The sequence below is a fragment of the Alosa sapidissima genome, chromosome 1 (assembly GCF_018492685.1).
Source record: "Alosa sapidissima isolate fAloSap1 chromosome 1, fAloSap1.pri, whole genome shotgun sequence".
Taxonomy (NCBI): domain Eukaryota; kingdom Metazoa; phylum Chordata; class Actinopteri; order Clupeiformes; family Clupeidae; genus Alosa; species Alosa sapidissima.
In genome coordinates, this window is record NC_055957.1 from 39,032,730 (window position 1) to 39,052,169 (window position 19,440).

The 19,440-nt window shown below is 39.2% G+C and overlaps 2 protein-coding genes and 1 long non-coding RNA gene across 6 annotated transcripts; 1 reads left to right on the plus strand and 2 right to left on the minus strand.

Annotated features, from left to right (window-relative positions):
* Positions 1-959: 959 nt before the first annotated feature.
* LOC121705726 lies at positions 960-19,311 on the minus strand. The gene is made up of 3 exons (XR_006030880.1): positions 19,300-19,311; positions 17,039-17,043; positions 960-1,392 (listed from the first exon to the last, which is right to left on the minus strand). It is a non-coding gene; the product is annotated as an uncharacterized LOC121705726 (long non-coding RNA).
* On the minus strand, positions 2,623-7,826 carry spcs3 (signal peptidase complex subunit 3). Its single transcript, XM_042086899.1, has 5 exons — positions 7,578-7,826; positions 6,165-6,238; positions 5,995-6,071; positions 5,114-5,229; positions 2,623-2,840 (listed from the first exon to the last, which is right to left on the minus strand). Exons 1-5 carry the CDS (start codon positions 7,718-7,720, stop codon positions 2,708-2,710), a joined length of 543 nt encoding a protein of 180 aa, XP_041942833.1. The 5' UTR covers positions 7,721-7,826; the 3' UTR covers positions 2,623-2,707.
* Positions 9,619-18,821, plus strand: asb5b (ankyrin repeat and SOCS box containing 5b). Of its 4 annotated transcripts, none has more exons than XM_042086859.1 (8): positions 9,816-9,851; positions 13,769-13,823; positions 14,898-14,977; positions 15,208-15,315; positions 15,810-15,960; positions 16,397-16,531; positions 16,725-16,916; positions 17,233-18,821. In XM_042086859.1, exons 1-8 carry the CDS (start codon positions 9,831-9,833, stop codon positions 17,358-17,360), a joined length of 870 nt encoding a protein of 289 aa, XP_041942793.1. In that variant the 5' UTR covers positions 9,816-9,830; the 3' UTR covers positions 17,361-18,821. The 4 variants fall into 4 exon arrangements, with proteins under 4 accessions (XP_041942792.1, XP_041942793.1, XP_041942801.1 ...); XM_042086874.1 differs by lacking the exon at positions 9,816-9,851 and adding an exon at positions 12,064-12,178; XM_042086858.1 differs by lacking the exon at positions 13,769-13,823 and having other exon boundaries at positions 9,619-9,851.
* Positions 19,312-19,440: the final 129 nt, after the last annotated feature.

Genomic DNA, 19,440 nt, shown 5'->3' on the forward strand with positions numbered 1-19,440 from the left:
ATGTGAAGGACATCATTCCTTTTGGACATCAGCAAAACACAGATTCCTACAACATTTTTTAAGTCTTTAGTTTGTGGATGGAATTCCTGTTGTAAAATGTGTCAGGAGAATATACTTTTACTTTTCATAATACTGCAGAACTATGCTATGAGGACAAAATGAATATTCCAAGACAAGATATAATCAGTTTTACGCATTGTGCATTGTGTATTAGTCAGGGTTCCTACACATTTTTCCATTCAAAATTCCATACTTTTTCCATAGTCAAATTTCCAAACTTCTCAGTAGATTTATCTGACTATATTCTTGACATTGCGGCCACTTCTGGTTTGGGATAACTCTGTGAAAACAAATGTATGGACGACTGAAGTGAATTAAAAAATGGCACTAGATATTCATCCATTCATCCACATTTTTCTATGAGCCAGCTGGCTGTTTGTACGGGCACTCAGTCAATCCAGCCATCGTCAACTTCAGACTGTAACACTTTTGCCATTCTATCTAATGCATCATAGTTTTCAATGAATAAACAACCATAAGGTTTTGTTTTCACTGAGCAGTGCTCATAGACTTTGCTTTATGTCAAAAAGAAATGTAGTTAGTTACCACAATGTTGGGAATTTCACCAAAACAAATAGGGGCCCTAATTTAAATTATGGAAAAACTCTAAAGTCTATACCTAAAGCTATTTTTTTTTATTGAAGCAAAATCTATTTGATTCTGATTTTGATTTAATTCTATGACAAAGATCCTCCTAAGCACGAACATCAGTCGATCAGTTTAACGCTCCCACATGCCACACAATAGCTTTAGTTAATGCATGAGAAACATTGCTCATTAACTGAAAGCCCTAATTTCAGCAATGGGGAAAGTGCATAGTCAATATTTATTATTTAAATAAATAATTGTAAGGTTATGTTAACATAATATAATATGCTTATGTTGCATAAGACTGTAACAAGACATGGGCGCCATAAGACAGAGAGCTGTACACGTTTTGCCATTTTAGAACCAGGTTTTTTATATTTATTATAACTCAGAAAACTCACACTTGCCCATTGTTGGATAATTTTCATTGACGAAGCAATGTGTTGGAAGGTGAACTAACATTTTTAGTTCTCCGTAGATACAGCATAGCCTACATATGATAGAGACTAGTTCACTGCTGGCAGAGGCCTCAGAAATCACCTTAGACAGTATTTTTTGTTTGCAATAACAGTTTATCAGATAATGCAGCATCCAGCATGTCTTGGTAACATTTAGAAAGTCTAAACGAAAGTCTACCAGTGTTTTAGCCGGAAAAAGCAGAGCTACACAAACATACCAGTGCACAATGGTGTAGGGCACTTGCATAGACCAGGGGTTCTCTATTTAGTTTTGGTACCAAATTTTCTGGGGACCCCCCCCCCCCCTATAATTGCATCTTGACGATGTGGACTAAGGCATTTTCCCCATACCCTTGTTTGTTTGTTTTCCATACCATACGACCTGGAAATGACTAAAATCAAGTTCCATACTTTCCAGGTTTTCCATACTGCATAGGAACCCTGATTAGTTTATTTTAGCCACAAAAATGAGGCATTCAACAAATTTTCCAGAAAATTGAAAAAGTTCAGTGATTAATGACCATGTGAATACTGTTCATGTGTCGGGAAGAATGGGCTGTCTCCAATGCTTACTCATTTATGTTTTTCATGGATAAAGACTAGCATGGTATTACAGGGTTTTATATGAAATAAATGCATATAGCATATTTGGCACCCAATCAGCTTACTAGTTCCACAAAACCTACACACTATGTTTAAATAAAGACAGGGTTTACACTAACAAAGGGTGTTTTTTAACTAAATTTTTTTTTTTTAAATAAAGAATTGACAGGGGTCAAAATTCTTACAGCTTATTAGTGTGTGGAATATTTCAACAGAAGTTTCTTTACCGCAACTCCCACCTACAGCACTGTCGGATAGACAATCTCCTGTACATCACATCTAATCTTCCAGGCTTTCACTGCCACCTAGTGGCACAGTTACGAACTTCACTTTTCATACCTTCCCCAAGTCATTGTGGGTTTATTGTGCCATTTAAATCATAGGGATTTAGCAGACAAAAAGCAATCTAATGTGCTAACTTCCAATTTGCACAGGGTATAATGCAAGCCAGATTGATTGGTATAATGCAAGGTTGATGGAAACAAGTTATAATTTCTTGCGATTTTATGGGTGTCCTTTAACATTGCCTTGACAACTTTACATTGTGAAAAGGGCTGTAACAATACACCAGAGAATTTCTAATGAGGAGACAGCACTCAAAAGAATCCTCCATAGAAAGGTAGACCAACACATATCTTCTGCGACCAAAAGTCAACATGTGAATACATTGTGTCGATCATGTGATGTGTTGTGAATACATTGTGCCAATTATGTGTTGTGGTCGCACCACTGGAGCGAGGTTGTTATCGTGAAGCCTTGCGCACATGCAGTTCTGCCCGAAATAGATGCCCGATAAGTGTACAAAATGCGTTGCAATATGGTCAGCAAGTGGAGGGACTTGCCTAAAAGGACATTGAATACACTCAACTGAACTGACATCATTTAGACTAAGCCAAACTACACCAAAGTCAACTCACCCATAACATCCCCTTTTATTAAAAGCGTCAACTGTAAAAGACCACATAACATTTACAAACAACAACTTATTTCCATCACTCTCAGTAGCTCTTGGTAGTTTCATACGCGTCGGGGAAGGGCAGAGAAATATATCCAGAGCCCATGACCAGAGGCAAGATCCCTGCATTCGGCACAACATTCCAGGACAGCGTGAGGGTAATGTTCTTATTGGACCTGTCACAAGTGTCACACAAATATGTCCACATGAGGAAAGCATACAAATAAAAGGACAGAGCGACAACAGCAGGCTTGCATTGCTCCATGCATGATGATGATGATAATAATAATAATAATAATAATAATAATAATAATAATAAAAAAACAACAACAATAATAATAATAATAATAATATATTCATCATCAAATGTGGCAATAAATATTTTCTCTTTACAGCAGCACTAAAGAAGATTTGCCCAATTTGCTCTCAGGGTCCTCCTACAGTTGAGAAGCGTAATAATGAATGAACTCAATGATTTAATAAAACGTGCAGGGCAGTGTATCGACCAGAGTGGTATTTCACAAAGGCAGAATTAAGACATCCAAGATAAGTGATAAAGCGAGGTTTGACATAGCGTTGTCTGGTCATCCTAGCTCAACTCGTTTCACTAATGCCAATCCAGATAGGAGCGACTGTGTCAAGCCAGGTGTAAGAAATTCAGGATGTGTGTGCATTCTCGTTTCTGCTCCAGTGCCCACGGTTGGAATAAAAAAGACGCGGAAAATAGAGTCATTCACACAAAGTGAACAAACGCTTTTGATATAGACTAACAATAAAGTAAAGTTGTCCTTTTTGGAATGGGGAATCATGGCTATTTCTGTAAAACAGCAGGAGTAGCAGTGGTAGACCAACTGAATGCAAATTTACGTATGCACCCACGTGTGAGTGCTTCCTTGTCTCGGCACACAACGTCATTACAGTTTCTCAGTCGCTTTGGTGCTTTTCTCAGATCAGAATGAAAATTCTCATAACTATTAGTTCAACCTCCACAACATTTAGTCATCTGTGCACATCATAACAGCAATTTCTCCTTCCTCTGAACAAATTGCAAATGCTTTTGAACATGTATCAGTTGTTTTGTCAGGTCAGTCAAAATGAACTATACTTATGGATGCTAAATAGTCGTTCCCAATAAAACTAATAGTCTTCATTTCATTGCTTGAGTCATTACATACAAAATTGGTGAACTAGTTATCAAATTGTCACAATGCTGTAGTATTGCAAAGAGCATATACAGTAAAACTGTGAAACGTACATATTCAGTGTCTTGTACTCACTTACTCCCCTAACTACAGCAATTTGTAACTTTACTGTAGTTTTCAAATGGCTGTACAAGTACTGTATAGGGCTGTCTTGAGCATTTTCAGGTAGTGTCACGAGTTCTGACCCTTTTTTTGCATGGGAAAACAATGAGAGCATAAACTGTCGTAATGAAAACATGACAAAGCCATTTGACTATCTTGTTCATAAACGATGGTGTCAATACTTTACTCATTTTGATGACACTGGCAGTTTCATTGACATAAATACTTGCTTTTGAGGAATGGACTATCCATTTTGAGCAAGTGATGTGCTTTTGCAGGTTATCCACTAGGTTTTGCAGTTTGCACTAATTGTTTTGAGAAATGCACCAACTGCTGTGCAAATGTTAATAGTGATGTGAGAAAAGCACCAAAGCGACTGAGAAACTGTAAGAAAGCGCTTGCCACTGCAAAGATGCACATAGTATGATATACCTTAATATTATAGTTGAAAATACCTTCGAAAACTTGCCCCTCCACTTCCAATCAACTACAGTAGGCTATTCATCAAACGTCTATCAATAAAATAAGCAAACAATGAGTACCTAGGCCTATGTTAATAATTATAAGGCCATTACAATTAAAATAATAACCATATGGTAGTAGGCAGACAATCTGTTTTGTTTTGCGAGCAAATACATTTAGCAAATAGTTTATAAATGGAATAAAGCTCCTTAAAAATTAGCACAGAGGTCTGATGTGAATGACAGCTAGCTGAACCAATAAGACAACATAATTACCATTAGAATTAATTTAGCTTGGCTGTTAGGTGCAGAGAATAAATCCCCATGGTAACTTATGTGCCATCTCTTTTGTGAAACCAAGTCAAGGCTAAATTCATCCAGGATAACCTAAAAATCCCAGCTTAATCCCTTATCTAGGTTTTATGAAATACCCCTCTGGTACAGCAAACTTGCTTAGTCTATATAGAAGCAATGCGATCTGCTCAGAGTGCGGCAGAAGTGCAGTCGCCCTATTAAGAGTTGATCAAAATGATTTTGGAAACGGTAACAACGGTAAAGGAAAGGTAAACAAAACTCTTCAGGGACCTTTAAGACTTACAGGCAGATGCTTATGCCACCAAGAAACAAACAAACAGAGCATCAGCATGAGTGATAGTAATAATAATAAAAAAAACAAATGCATACCTAAGACCATTTCCATCATCAAAGAAGAAGTATTTGGATTTCGTTTCCCTCAGCCTCAGTTTCGTGCTTTCCCCCCTCAGGACTATTTTGTCCCAAAGGACGACCTGGTTAAGGGCCTGAAGGGAAACACAACACATGCACTTAACATACAAGTAAGTGGAGGCAGTGTGGAGCAGTGTGGAGCAGTGGGAGTGTGTGGAGCAGTGTGGAGCAGTGGGAGTGTGTGGAGCAGTGTGGAGCAGTGGGAGTGTGTGGAGCAGTGTGGAGCAGTGGGAGTGTGTGGAGCAGTGTGGAGCAGTGCGAGTGTGTGGAGCAGTGTGGAGCAGTGCGAGTGTGTGGAGCAGTGTGGAGCAGTGCGAGTGTGTGGAGCAGTGTGGAGCAGTGCGAGTGTGTGGAGCAGTGTGGAGCAGTGCGAGTGTGTGTGAGTGTGTGGAGCAGTGGAGGCAGTGTGGAGCAGTGGGAGTGTGTGTGAGTGAGAGTATGAAAGAGAGTGAGAGTGAGAGTGAGAGTGAGAGAGAGAGAGAGATTGTTAGTGTGTGTCTACTTATGTCCCCGTTATGTATATGTGTTAGGAACACACAGGGTTCAGATTATCCCAAAAAATACTTTGAAGACCACCTCTGACATGCTAAATTAACTCATGTTCACTACAAAATACATGCAATTCTGGTCAGTAGTAGACCTAAATACTCTAAGTAATGACTTTATGGCAATTGTGCTCATGACTTTTTCAAATGGCCCGAGTGGTCAAAAAGGCTAAACTATTATTACAATTTAATGCATGTACAGTATGTAAACTTCAGGAAAATTAGACAAAACGAATGCATTCAAAACAACAGAAATTATATACATATACTAGTTAGTGACTAATCGAAACTTACATTATTCCTAGTAGCATACTCGGCTGAAAGGTACAGGAAGAGCTGCTTTACGTTCCAATCAAATATTGGCTGCAAATGTGATTTGCATTAAGGAAAACACCAACACAAAATGCGGACATAATCAATCATCAAAATCATAACTAAACAAGTTCCACTGAGTAAAAAGATATCAGCTTGGAGGTCGAATGTGATGAAGCCCAAATCACTTCTTTCCCTTGGCCCAGTGAAGTCGTCCACGTTCTTCCTGCGATATTAGAGATAAAAAGGTATGATCAGGAAAAAAAATGCATGTGTCCAGTGCATGTGTTTGACAAAGCCTTCACCTACATTCATAGACAGGGATGGAAATCAACTTTTTTTAAAATATGTGAATATCTACTAGTCACTAACAAACTGAACACCTACACAATAGTAAATCACTTTAGGTTCTAATTTAAAAGGCGGAGAGACTCCAAAGCCCGCATTAACAAGCAAAGTTCTAGTCACTACTAGTGCATGAACATCGTATTGCATCGTACTGGATGTGAAAGAAATGAGTGAACTCATCAATGTTGCACTTAAGGTCTTAATCCATGGTGTCGAACTAGCAAATTGATTTTATAGAAATGGATTTTGCCTACTTATTAGATTTAGTTAAACTTAAGACTTTACACTTTAGCCCTTCTTTCAAATTAGGATCCCAGGTGTCTGAAACTTCCCTTTTCAATCAGTCCGTGAATAGAATAGTGAAAACTGCAAAAGTCAACAATGCATTGAATCATCTTAGTAGAATTGAATGGCAAACCTAAGCAAGATAACCCAGAGGAAGATAACCAAGAGGGGCTTCAATCTCCGAACTAAACAAAGCCAAAAGGCACTTCTATTAGAATGTTTACCGCTTCCTCTGGGTTAATTTACCCAGATCTGCCACTTAACCACCTACTTGGTATAGGGCCTACACCCAAGACCAGTCGCTGGAAGGATCTAAAATTAAAGCGCTCTCATCACAAAATACCCATAGGCCTGTATTGTTCAAGCAAAACTTCTACTAGGTCATCAGTGATGATTCTGGTGGGGGTATAAAAATCGATATAATACAAGCGCCTGATGTGAACATTAGACACTGTACCTTCACCTATTTAATGTAGCCAGAGCCCGTATTAGACATTCTCTGATGTAGCGTATTTTAACCACCAAGCTTCCTGGGTTGAATGTTGCGCACCGTTATAGCATGACGTGCAGCGTTGCAATTGGACGGTTTGGAGCTCCTTGCTACTACCGCTAAATCTTGCAGCAATTTACCAAATTAACAACCATTCACTTTAAATGTCATTTAGATTTTCGTAAGCATTTAATCAATGATTATGGGGCCGCACTTCGCCCGTTTCACCCACAACATGCATTGTTAACTTAACGTTATAGCAGCTACTCATTGCAAACGGGAAGCCAATATTAACGTTACCATATGCTGGGTATATGATGGAGAATATCAGTTAGAAAATAACTATCAAAAATAATCAATGCACTGAGTAACTGTGCGGCTTTCTAACTATAAGTACGCATGTATAGCATTAGCATAGGTTGTGTAGTTTTAAGACACTTACAGCATTACTTTCGATACGTGGATATCCACAGGTATGCTTCTGTCTTTGAATGCAGTCGTGATAAAACAACCAAACGTAAGAGCGGCCATCACACTCAGCGAGAACGCGAAAAGGGAATTTGCCCTTGATAGTACCGTATTCATCTTTCAAATGTGCGCTTGGCGGAGGAGATAAATAAGAATTTTAGTGTGAGCTCATCCAACTGTGCGCGAAGGGCTTAACAGGAAATTAGCACGATATTTGAAGATGAGGAAGTTGATGTTCTTCCTGGTTAAATGTGGTTACATTGCCATCTACTGGCTTGGGGATGATATTGCTTGCCATTTTTTAGGGCAATGATGAGCATTGTTGAGGTGATTCTTTCTCAGATTAACCTACAATTGTACATTATAAAGCTCTCCCGAGGCCCAACCCATAGACATATGTCCTCTGTAGTGGACATAAGTTGTAGATGCATATCCCTTTAGTTATTATGATGGTGATGGTAATGAAAATGTCAGGAATCATTCATTTTGAAAGAAGTGAAGTTATTTACATTTTGAAATAGTAGTGACTTTATGAATGTCCATTATAATGGACACCAGGACCAACATACTTTGTTTTTTTGGAAAATTTAGGATATAATTTGTATAAGATAAATGAGGGGGGGGGGAGGGTCAGATTTGGAGCTCTCAGGTGATGAGTGACTGAAACAGAGATGAGGACTGTGCCTCAAAAAGATAGGGAGGAAGAGTAAGACTAAAAAGAATTATCGCAGATGAAAGAAAAACATGAAAATGAAACGAGCAATCCAGAAAAAATAAATAAAACTGTCCAAAAGGCAAATAAAATAGTCTAGAAGAATAAATAGCTTATATTTGGTTAAGTTTACCTTTAATTTAATACCATTAAAAGCATAATTTGTCCATTGTGTCTATTTTTGTGCCTACATTCTTATACTAAAACGGTCCTTTTGACCACCACAGTGGACGTGCTATAAAATTGAAAATAAAAATAAATTTAACAAAATAAAAATTGTAAGATTTTTTTTTTTTCAATCCTAGATAGGAAATCACAACAAAAAAAATTGGAGGACACTTTTTTTTCTTGGTTCTCAGGAGGCTATTGGTCTGGGACATGTTGCATCTAAAAAAATGAATGTTGCAGTCATTGCTGTTATGGTTTGATGTAAGAACAAATGAAGGGCTATGCAGACCCGACAGAGACAAGTCCCTTAAAAATAACTACTTTTCTGAATATCAGAACCAGTTCATAGGCCTATGCAGGAAAAACTGCATTGCTCTAATCCTGCACATTACACACTTTACAGCTTATAATATTTTGAACATGGAAATATTATCGTACTGCAGAAAAAAACTGCATGATGACTGCAATTGTTGTCTCATAGCAGCAACTGTTTTTTAGCCACAGTTGTGAGACAAAGGGATAGGCCTAGTTATTACAAAAAGGGTTAATATGATTTAGATTGAATGAAGATTTAGATTTTCTGAAGATTTAGATTTTCTAACTGAAGGTTTGTGTCAGATAGACAAGCTAAAGTTGCAAAAAAAATATTCATATAGAACAACTATATTTATATTACTGAAGGCTGGTGCCAAATAAACAATACATGTCTGATAGCTCCCTGCAGCAAGCTGGTATCAAGTCAGTTCTGAAACATGCTTTGTACCTTATAATTGATATAGGCCTATCACAACATAATGACCCACCTTGATTCTTCCAGAACTAATGTGCATCCTGTTAAATATTCACATACAGCCAGTGTTTATGTTATAACATTTGATATTCATACAAAGGTTCATGTAAAAAATAAAGCTAAACTGCCCATGCAACTTTTGATATCAAGACAACAAATGCCATGTTGACCTATTCCACCACTGTGACAAAGCCCACAACTATGCTTTGTCCAAGTGGCCCATTTTCCTGCAGCTGCCTTATCAACCCCCTGCTCTTAGCCCAGCTGCTAAGGGGAATTTCTGTGTCACAGTGGCATATGATCCCCGTCAACACGTTGCCGGGCCCCCTCATTCCAAAACATTTGTGGAGCAGCAACAGAAACAACGACTGTCGCTACAGCAATGACTGAGTTTCTGGAGAGCCGGCCGTTCGGTTTGCACTACACCAATGTCTACCTCTCCATATTTGCGCTGTTCTGCTTCAAGCTCTTCATCAAGATCAGCTTAAACATTCTCACACATTTCTATGTTGTCAGAGGAAATCGAAAGGAGGCTGCACGAATTGCTGCCGAGTTCTATGATTTTGGTCAAGGACACCGTGAGTAAAACGTTCTATCTTCACTTCATGTATCCATGTCTGTTTTGGAGTGTTGGGAGATGAACGTAACTACCAGTATCGGTCCAGGATAGGTCCTCACAGATACAATATGGCACTGTGTCTGAGAGCAATCCCTGCACATTTGTCTCTCTGGCCCTGTGGCTTTATGGATTGTTTGGATGGATTTACAGTCAGTTATAACAGTTACAGTGTCTGGTTGGGCAGTATTGACTGGGGATTGCAGCCCTGAAATCAGGCAATGACCTATATACTGTAAGCATTTTGGGGTTAATAAATCCTAGAGGCTTTCATCACCTTTACTGGGCTCTTCACATGCATATTTACCATACTGTGGACATGGTGACGAGGTTACTCAATGGTCCATTGTTAACTGAGTCAAGACTATGCATTGTAGAGAGACAGATCACTTGAAAGTCTCAGACAATAGGTGGTGATGTGTTAATACCAGGGTTAAGTCCATTGATTATCAAGTGAAATCATCACCATGTCATCAGGAAAACTTTCATTGACTCATAGACAATATTCCATTACAATCAGCGATGTAGTGGAGGCTAAATGCAAGTAAACACAGTTTATCCACCTCTGAAATTTCAAAAATAGAGTTTACCCACCTCTTATTAGAGTTTATCCACCTGTCAAAAGAGTTTATTCACCAATTGCAACTTTTAACATTCCAAAAATACACATTATCCACATTTACAATATGTACACTCATCAACACTCTAACCATTGATACTATTGATTGTAATAAACATTGGACAATAACCTCCATCATCATCAAACATGTTCTTAATGCCTTTTTAAAAAATCCGATACCGCCTGGCACAGTCCCTCACCGTGATCACAGAATTCATAGTTTAGGCCTACCCACCTCTTATTTTACCACTACATCCCTGATTACAATCAAAACCGCAGGTGAAGCACATTTGACTATGGAAGTATGGTAGATCAATCTTTCAACTAAAGCAGCCTCACTGATAATTGTGTAGGTGGATATAATTCCTTGACATTCCATGAGAGAGTCTGACTTGGCCTACAGATGTAGCCAAAGAGGTAGGATACAGTAGGTTGGCTGGTAAAAGAAAAATGTTTCTTAACCAAAGATGTAATTTGAAGGGTAAAGGGCAGCATTCATTCAGCAAAATGAGCAAATGCTTAAAACAATTTCAGATAAGAATAGTGAGGATTTAGATAGATAAATAGATAGATAGATACTTTATTGATCCCCAGGGGAAATTCAAGGTCTCAGCAGCATACATACAACACAAACACATTCTTTAACAGCAGAAAGAGTAATTAAAGTATATAATATAAAAACACAACTAAGCAGTAAGGACAGTAGAAGATAAAGAATATGCTAAATATACTAAAATACAAATTATACTAACACTTAATACAATATATAAAAATATACTAAAATACAAATGACAAAAATACAAATTATACTAACACTTAATCTAAATCAATTCTAAAAACAGTATCCACATAGTGGTGATTAATAAATAATTTAGCCAGGATATTGGTAAACACTGACTAAACACCTTTAGGACTAAAGAATTAGGCCTATTATACCTTCTATGTTTTCATTTTTATTTTTTATATAAAACTCCATCAACTGTGGTTATGGCAATCTCTGGCTATCTCTATTAATGTATATTCTGAATCATTGACTAAATGAATAAAGACGTAAAGAGATCAGCAGTCACGTTTTAGTGAATGTGATTTTTAAAAATCATGGAGTAGCCTAGCCTAGAGGTTCTCTCCTCTGGCTTACAGCTACTGTGTGGATGAAAACAAACTGCGTCATACACGTGGTAAAAAGGGGCGGGATCGTGTCGAGGTGTACTTGGACATTGTAGCCTAACATTTCCTCAAAATGCGAGTCGAATCATAATGAATTTAAACATCAACAGTTCCTCTGTGCAGCACAAATGTCTTTCATGCAGCGCCGAGTTAAACAGATTCATAACCTGTGATAAAAATAGCTCGGTGCCATGCTATCCTTTTCCACCGCCTCTTCCCCAACCCCTCCCAGTAGAGGTTCCCTGTCGTCTGCTACTGCTCGTGTTCACCGAGAACCGAGGACCGTGTATAACAACAACAAGCGCTGTTAGCCAATCAGAGCTAGGACCAGCTGGCTCACACTCCCTGGCACTGCGGGCTGTGTAGATCTGATGCAAACATGCCTGAAGTTCCTGCACGGGAAAGCGAGCTCACCGAAAAGATACCAAAGAAAAGGTCATTAGAGGATATATATGATTATCATCCCAGAAAGAGAGCGTGCTGGGGCATTTTAACTAGTCAAGGTGAGTGATCATCGCTTGCCGTCAAACTTTAGGCTACCCCATCACGTGCATCATGTTGTCACCCAGATGTAGAGGTGGAATAGCAATGGACCAGAACACAGCCTAGAAATATTGCAATATTGAATTATTGTGAATACATTACATTTAGTTTTGATGCCAGACACCCGGCAATGAGCGTTACATAATATCGTAGCAATTCAGTTGGCTTTTTTATTTCCATGGTTGAAATTGTGCTTCACTCGCTTGGTCACTGAAATAATTGACAGATGTAAATGCAATGTAATGAATATGCAGCCTAAATACCACATCACACCAATAGTAGTCTATAATTATGGAGGTATATTTTAGTTTTATTTATTATTTTTATTTATTTATGTATTTATTATTGTTGTTAGGCTATTATTATTGCTGCCTAAAAGTGGTAGTAGGCTAGATCCTTTACTACTAAGAACCTTAGACTAATAGTCTACAACTGTGATGGGGTAAGACAACAATGGTGGTGGTCCTATTATGGTCTTAGCCTACAACATGTAGTGGCAGTAGTAGTAGTAGTAGTTGTATTAGCAACACCTAAGCAGAGGATCAGGTTGTCATTGACTTTGTGACTTGTTAATCTCACAGTTTTCAGGACACTTACACTGTAACCTCTGAGTCACATGTCTGTCACATGAGTCACATTGGTTAATGTCTTAAAGAGGCTTAATCATGATTAGTCAAATCTTCAAGACGTTCCATTTGGATGCTTTGGAGATAAGGCATTATGATATCAATCTCCAAGATTGTGTTGAGAAGGTTGGTCCTTGCAGCTTTTCTGGATTCTCCCAAATCTATTTTGGATTGCCTGACAGTGATATTTGAACTGCCACAGGCTTTACAGTATGGGCCATGTTAGGTAAAATGACATAACAGCATGCATGTTGAATGCCCCTTCTAAACTGGGATACCAGCTAGAACTCATGCAGTGAACTGGATTGTCTTTTGCTGTTGCTATACCTTTTGCCACCATTTGCAAAACACTGCACTACATCAGGTTGGTGAGATGTATTTTTACAGTGTAAAGAGGCACAGTATTGCAGTGCTGTATTAGTAACACATGCTTTAAAGTTCCCTGACAGCGTCAGCCATTAGACTTTGAGCTAGTTTTGCAAAGGATTATGGGAGTGCTGCTGCTGTGTGCTGGAATCCCTGATGAGGTCACTCGGGCAGTTAGTGCTTGTAATATTCATGAGGGACTGCATTCAGTTTTCTTGAATAGACTGCCCGCTGAAGAGCAGTACCAGGCAACCAGTAAAAGGTCCTCTTGTTGCCACCAGTGCTGTCTTTATGTAGTGCATGAATCAAAATGGCAATACTGCTAGTAAGATATGCCAGCTATATTAGAGTGGGTATGTGGTAGATTTTATCCAGGACGCTTAAGGCCTTGTTTTTATTATTTTAAATTCACTTAAGCGAAAGTGAAACAGACTGGTGCCTGGAGGTTATCTTACTGTTTGATTTGTTTAACCATCACTCATTTTCAAATATGGCTGTTGGCAATTCTGGCCCTTAGATTCAGGGCTCGACAGGTGACTGGCCTCCTCTTGTTCACAGGCCATGTCGTACACGTATCAGTGGCTAGATGTTCCATGGGGTGACGGGGACTTGGGTACGTACCGTTCAGCACAGACACCTCGGGTGTGGGCATAGCTGTACTTGGGGAGAGTGTCAGTGTGTGTGTGTGTGTGTGTGTGTGTGTGTGTGTGTGTGTGTGTGTGTGCTGGTGTCTGTCTTAGGTTGGCAGTGGTATGTGTCCCTGGTAGCGGACAGATTTGGGTGAGCAGGGGATATATATAGCTGCTCTGGTTTGGAATGCTGTAACAACTGCAGGAGTGCTAGCCCTAAATGCACAACAACTCTAAAACCAAGGAGGAGTTTTTACTCACAGGTAGTAGTTACAAACAGGGAAGGCGAGTGTGACAGCATGCATCCACATATAAACACTGATAGACTACAAACTGTAGAAATATAAACACAAAACAAAACTGAACTGAGCTAAATAGGGGAACAGGTCATTGGCTGAAACTAGGTGGAGGTGAAATCAGTGCAGACAATAACCAGGCTAATAAACTGTGGGATGATTAGATAAGAAGATAATGAACAGAATTAGGTGAGAGGCAGAGACGCTGTTGTGTTACCATCTAATATGGATGTTTTGTATGTGCTTTTCAAACAAAATGTGTCCTCATAGCTGTTGCACATATGTGAATAGTGGTACCTCTGCTTTACATTTGGTCATTTGGACATTGAGGGACTGTTATATGTCTATCTGTGATCACACAGATGTACTTTCTTCCTCTCTCATACACACACACACACACTTATCACTTATTCAAACAAAGCTGCTACAACATCAGCACAACACTGATAACATTAGCATTTACATATAATAGTCTTATTTTATTGCTGCAAGGGGAGCTGAAACACAAAATCTTGACTCTCCTTATGCATGAAGTATATTGAAGTGTAACAATACATACATGACCATTGAGTCTTGAATGGATCTTGAATTTGTTATTGTTGCAGCACTTTGCGAGTTCAGTCTTGAGTAGTATCTGAAGAAATTGTTGATTTGTGTTTGTCTGTGTGTGTATGTTTGTACTTTTGTTTGTATGTGCATTTGTCTGTGTGTGTGTGTATGTGCATTTTTCTGTGTGTACGTGTGTGTGTGTGTGTTTCGTAGGTTCCTGGGCTGACCGTTCCCCGCTCCATGAGGCAGCATGTCAGGGTCGTCTGCTGGCTCTCAGGACTCTCATCTCACAGGTACACACACCTGATCACTCCTAGTAATTTATACATCAGCACAGGTGAACCAAAACAAACATACACATGCACTCACAGGGACACCAATCATAATACATGCTGTGTGATATAATGCAATATTGGTGTGCATATGTACATCTCTGCTACATTGTTGATTTCTATGAGGTACAACACAGGAATACTGGACAGTTTGTAAGTTTAAATAACTGTGTCATTTTTATTCACCTAAGGGTTATAATGCAAACATCATCACCATTGATCATGTGACTCCACTGCATGAGGCCTGTCTGGGAGACCATGTTGCCTGTGCCAGGATACTCATTCAGGCTGGTGCAAATGTAAGTCATTCTTATGTGAGGCCTGACTGATGCTTAAGTTGTATGGTTTAATGTCGGTTTATCAGTATGGCTATATCAGACATAAACATAGTATATCTTGCTGTAAATGTGTACCTACAGTACAGCATTTGTCCACCTATGTAGGGGAATCGCATGGACATAAATAATCCTGAATATTATTATTTGGGAGTGATCAATTATCTATTTATACATTTAAATTAATAACACATCAATTTTCTTGCTTTCTGTTTGCTTGCTATCTCTAAATATAGATGATGTAAACGTTCTTATTTGCTCAGCAGATGCCTGTTTTCAAAGAGATAAGGTTAGATATACATTATAGTTCAGCCCAGTTACTGGAACATTGAAAAATAAACACATGATCTGAGGTATAGGAACCAAAACATTTCCTACAACAAGGTTCCTGGAATTGCAATGCACTTTAGTTTCTACAATGGAATACAATAGTGTTCAATGCTCTGTCTTCCTGCTAGGTGAATGCTACAACCATTGATGGAGTGACGCCATTGTTCAACGCCTGTTCGGCAGGCAGTTCATCATGTGTTGAAGTTCTTCTGGAACACGGAGCTAAGCCACAGTCTGAAGCATGCCAGCCGTCACCTATCCACGAGGCGACAAGTAAAGGTGAACTTACCTGTACAAACAGTAATCATGGCCTATAGAAATTCATTTACAAGTGCCACAGTAATATAATATTGTAGTAATTAGGTAACAAGTGGCATTCTCTGTGATGTATTATAAATGTGAGCAGAGTAACTGATTGGTGGTGGTTAGTGAGGTTCGCCCTTCACTGTAAAGCACAGTGGGTGCCTGGATAAAGCGCTTTTTAAATGCAAGATGATTTGGTCTGAGGCTTTACGCTTTGTGTAATAACTCAGTAATGTCTGCTGATTCTTTTCTTATTTGAAGAGCTTGTTTAGTTCAAATATATGTTGCTTGAAGGCATGTCAGGTTGTCAAAATGTTGCAAACAACTTTCACCATCTCAGTGTCTTCCCTGTCTGTTTAGCTGTTAAGCTCAGTTAATAAAAAGGAGGCGGGTTGTGATTCTCTGTTTTCAGGGAAAGCAGCATGTGTAGAAGCACTGCTTGCTTGGGGTGCAGACGTAGACTATGAGATTCCACATCTGGGTACTCCACTCTATATTGCCTGTGTCTCTCAGGAGCTCCAGTGCACACAGGCACTTCTAGATGGAGGTATGTGAGCATGTGTGACAATAACTAGAGGAGTGACTGCAAAACCACATTTCTTAAAAGCAGAACAGAAAGAAAAAAAAACGGTCTTGGCTTTACAAATGGCCAATTATTATTACTGCATATTAATGTTAAAGTATACAAGTAAAGTAGCTGGATCTGCTGTTTTATAATATAGTAATTATTATCTGTTCAGGAGCCAATGTACAGAAAGGTCACTTCCTGGAGACTCCTTTACACGCTGCTGCTCAGAAGGATTGCACAGACGTCATTAAAGTCCTGCTGGAGTTTGGGGCCAACATCAATGCCAAAAACCTGGAGCTGAAGAGACCGGTGGAGACAGCGCCCCCTAGCAGCTTAGCAGAGGGCCTGCTGCTACTCTATGAAGGTAGTGCTTTTCAAGAACAGGCCATTGCCCTGCACTGCTGTGTAATCAGTAATCTTGATGTGGGGCAAAAAACCTCTTTGGCTGTGTGCTTACTAAGCAGGAATTGAAAGTTTGGCAGACACTGTGACTGTGATCAGTCTTTGGTAACTAGTTTTAGCATATTTCACATTTTCCCAGAAAATAATCTTTTTCTATGTGGTAACAGCTGTTATTTTCATGGTAATGTACATGTGTAGTGTTGTAGTGCTTCTTGTCTTAATCATACTGTCTCATATGTCTGAGTATATATTTACAAGTTGTCATGTCAACCCTACAGCAACACCTCGCTCCCTGTTGCAGCTGTGTCGTCTGAGCATCCGAGACTACCTGGGCCGCTCCAGACTGCACCTCATTACCCAGCTCAAGCTGCCCACACTCCTTAAGGGATTCCTGCAGTATAGATAGACACGCCCAGCGCCCAAATCATCCCCCCTCTCTCTTTCTCTCTCTCTCACTCTCTCTCTCACACATACACACACACACACACTCACTCACTCTGTATGTTTTCATGTCATCTCTCACAGTTTCTTTGACCTCCCAGTGGCCTACATATTTATTTTCTGTACTATTTGCCGTGGCACGGTGCATGTAACACTTCTCCACTCTAGTGTTGTCGGTAACTTGTGTAACTTCTATGTGTACTAAGTATGTTGAATGCTTTTCTCTGGGCGTTAAAGAAGAAATCCAGGGAGTTTTCACATAGATCTCCATTTATCGAGGTCACCGAGTACTGTTGGTACGAAAAAAAACCCTGAAAACAATCAGTTTTACCTAGCTCGAGTTGCTACAGCCAGCAGCTAACGCAGCCAGGCAGCTACAGCGCTACACTCTGGGGCATGTATGTACATGGGAACTCACAGATGGCTGTAGCAACTTGTGCTAGGTAAAACCGATTGTTTTCATTTTTTTTCATACCAACAATACTCGGTGACTTCGAGGAACATAGATCTATGTGAAAACCTGCCAGACTTCTCCTTTAAGCCTTAATGCCAGGATGATCGATGAGGAAATGGAACTGTGCTGAAAGCATCATTTTAAATTTAATACTCACTATGTGACAAGTAGACAAGTAAGATTTACATAGAGACACTCCCTACGCAGGAGTGAGAGCGTGTTATTCAAAACGGCTTCTCATCATATGTCTGCAATGTGCATCATGGCAGTCGGATATGTGAACTAAAGAGCCATGACTCACTCAAACCCTCCCTGATATTTCCCCCCTTAGTTTTAGTTAGTGTGTGTTTAGTGCTGACACTGATAATGAAGATTTGTGAGTTTTGGCTATGGGTGATTGTCCATTCGGACACGCCTGAGAGTCCAGTTTAATATCCAAGTGTCGACCAAAAGTAGACCAAATGTGGAACAAAAACTGTAATTGGGTTCTAACCCTAGGAAGATTTGGTCTGGAACTAAATTTATCTTAATAATTATTTTGGGCTTGAAACAACTTATGGTATTCAACAGCTGTGGTATGGAAATACCTCAAATACATGCTTGATACAGAATGGCCCAAACAGCCTCAGTTGTAATATATGTATGTATGTAAAATAACCCGACATTGTAAAGTTTGTGTCAAATGTGAAGGGACAAAAAAAGTAAGGAAAGTGCTTGTGCCAAGGACTGTGGGCATTGGTCCTGTTGTCCTCTAAAACTACTGCAAATCTACTCTACTGATCACTGATTTTTGTGCCAGTCCCTAATGCTCAGATGTCATTTCAGATGTGAATTGTTGTTGAATCTTATTTCTTGTCAGTCAGTCATGAAAAGTATATTGTGTGTGTGTGTATACATTTTACATACATATCAGTGACATTCAGAGAAAGTCAATTTCATTTGTGTCAAATAAATGTTGACCGATGCTACAAAGTGTGTGTGTGTGTGTGTGTGTGTGTCAGAGAGAGAGAGAGAAAGAGTTTAATGTAGCAAACTCTCAGTTTCAATGACACTGCTTTTTCATGTTTAAAAAATACATTTCAAATGCCATCACAATGCCCAAGACCTGTGCTGTTAAATAGCTTAAGTGCACTGACATCTCTCAACATATCAAGGGAACAGCCAATATTAGAAACTTGGGGTAAGGAAATGAAAGGTGCTCCAGCTAGGTCATGAAATGTGCTGTATTTGGGGCCAAAAAGTAAAGATAGTTGTTGTATATCACAAAATCATGGCAAGCCTTCTGAGATGTTTGACCATAGAGCAGGCATGGCTCTTATGACTGGTTGACTCAGCATCACACACCTTATGGAAAAGTAACCTATATAGGTATGGAAATGGGCATTGGAAATATTCATAATTCAGAAATGGTAGACTAGACTTGGCGACTTGTTCTTGTCTTCTGAACCACGAGGCAATTTTCAAAAATATCAGCAGAGGGCAGAGTAACATTTCTTCAGTGTACCGTTGTCTACTGTACATCCGTAGGCTGTTGACACTTGCGTAACACGTCAAAACCAATAGCTGTCAATCGCGATAATTAGTTTAAGTC

Coding starts and splice junctions, on each gene's coding strand:
- spcs3 (XM_042086899.1), bottom strand. CDS start 7,720: ATGAATACGGTACTATCAAGGGCAAATTCCCTTTTCGCGTTCTCGCTG. Junction 6,072..6,164: donor CACATTCGACCTCCAAGCTG/ATATCTTTTTAC, acceptor AATGCAAATCAC/ATTTGCAGCCAATATTTGAT. Junction 5,230..5,994: donor AGTATGCTACTAGGAATAAT/GTAAGTTTCGAT, acceptor GTTTCCCTTCAG/GCCCTTAACCAGGTCGTCCT.
- asb5b (XM_042086858.1), top strand. CDS start 9,656: ATGACTGAGTTTCTGGAGAGCCGGCCGTTCGGTTTGCACTACACCAAT. Junction 9,852..14,897: donor TGATTTTGGTCAAGGACACC/GTGAGTAAAACG, acceptor TGTGTTTCGTAG/GTTCCTGGGCTGACCGTTCC. Junction 16,917..17,232: donor CCTGCTGCTACTCTATGAAG/GTAGTGCTTTTC, acceptor TCAACCCTACAG/CAACACCTCGCTCCCTGTTG.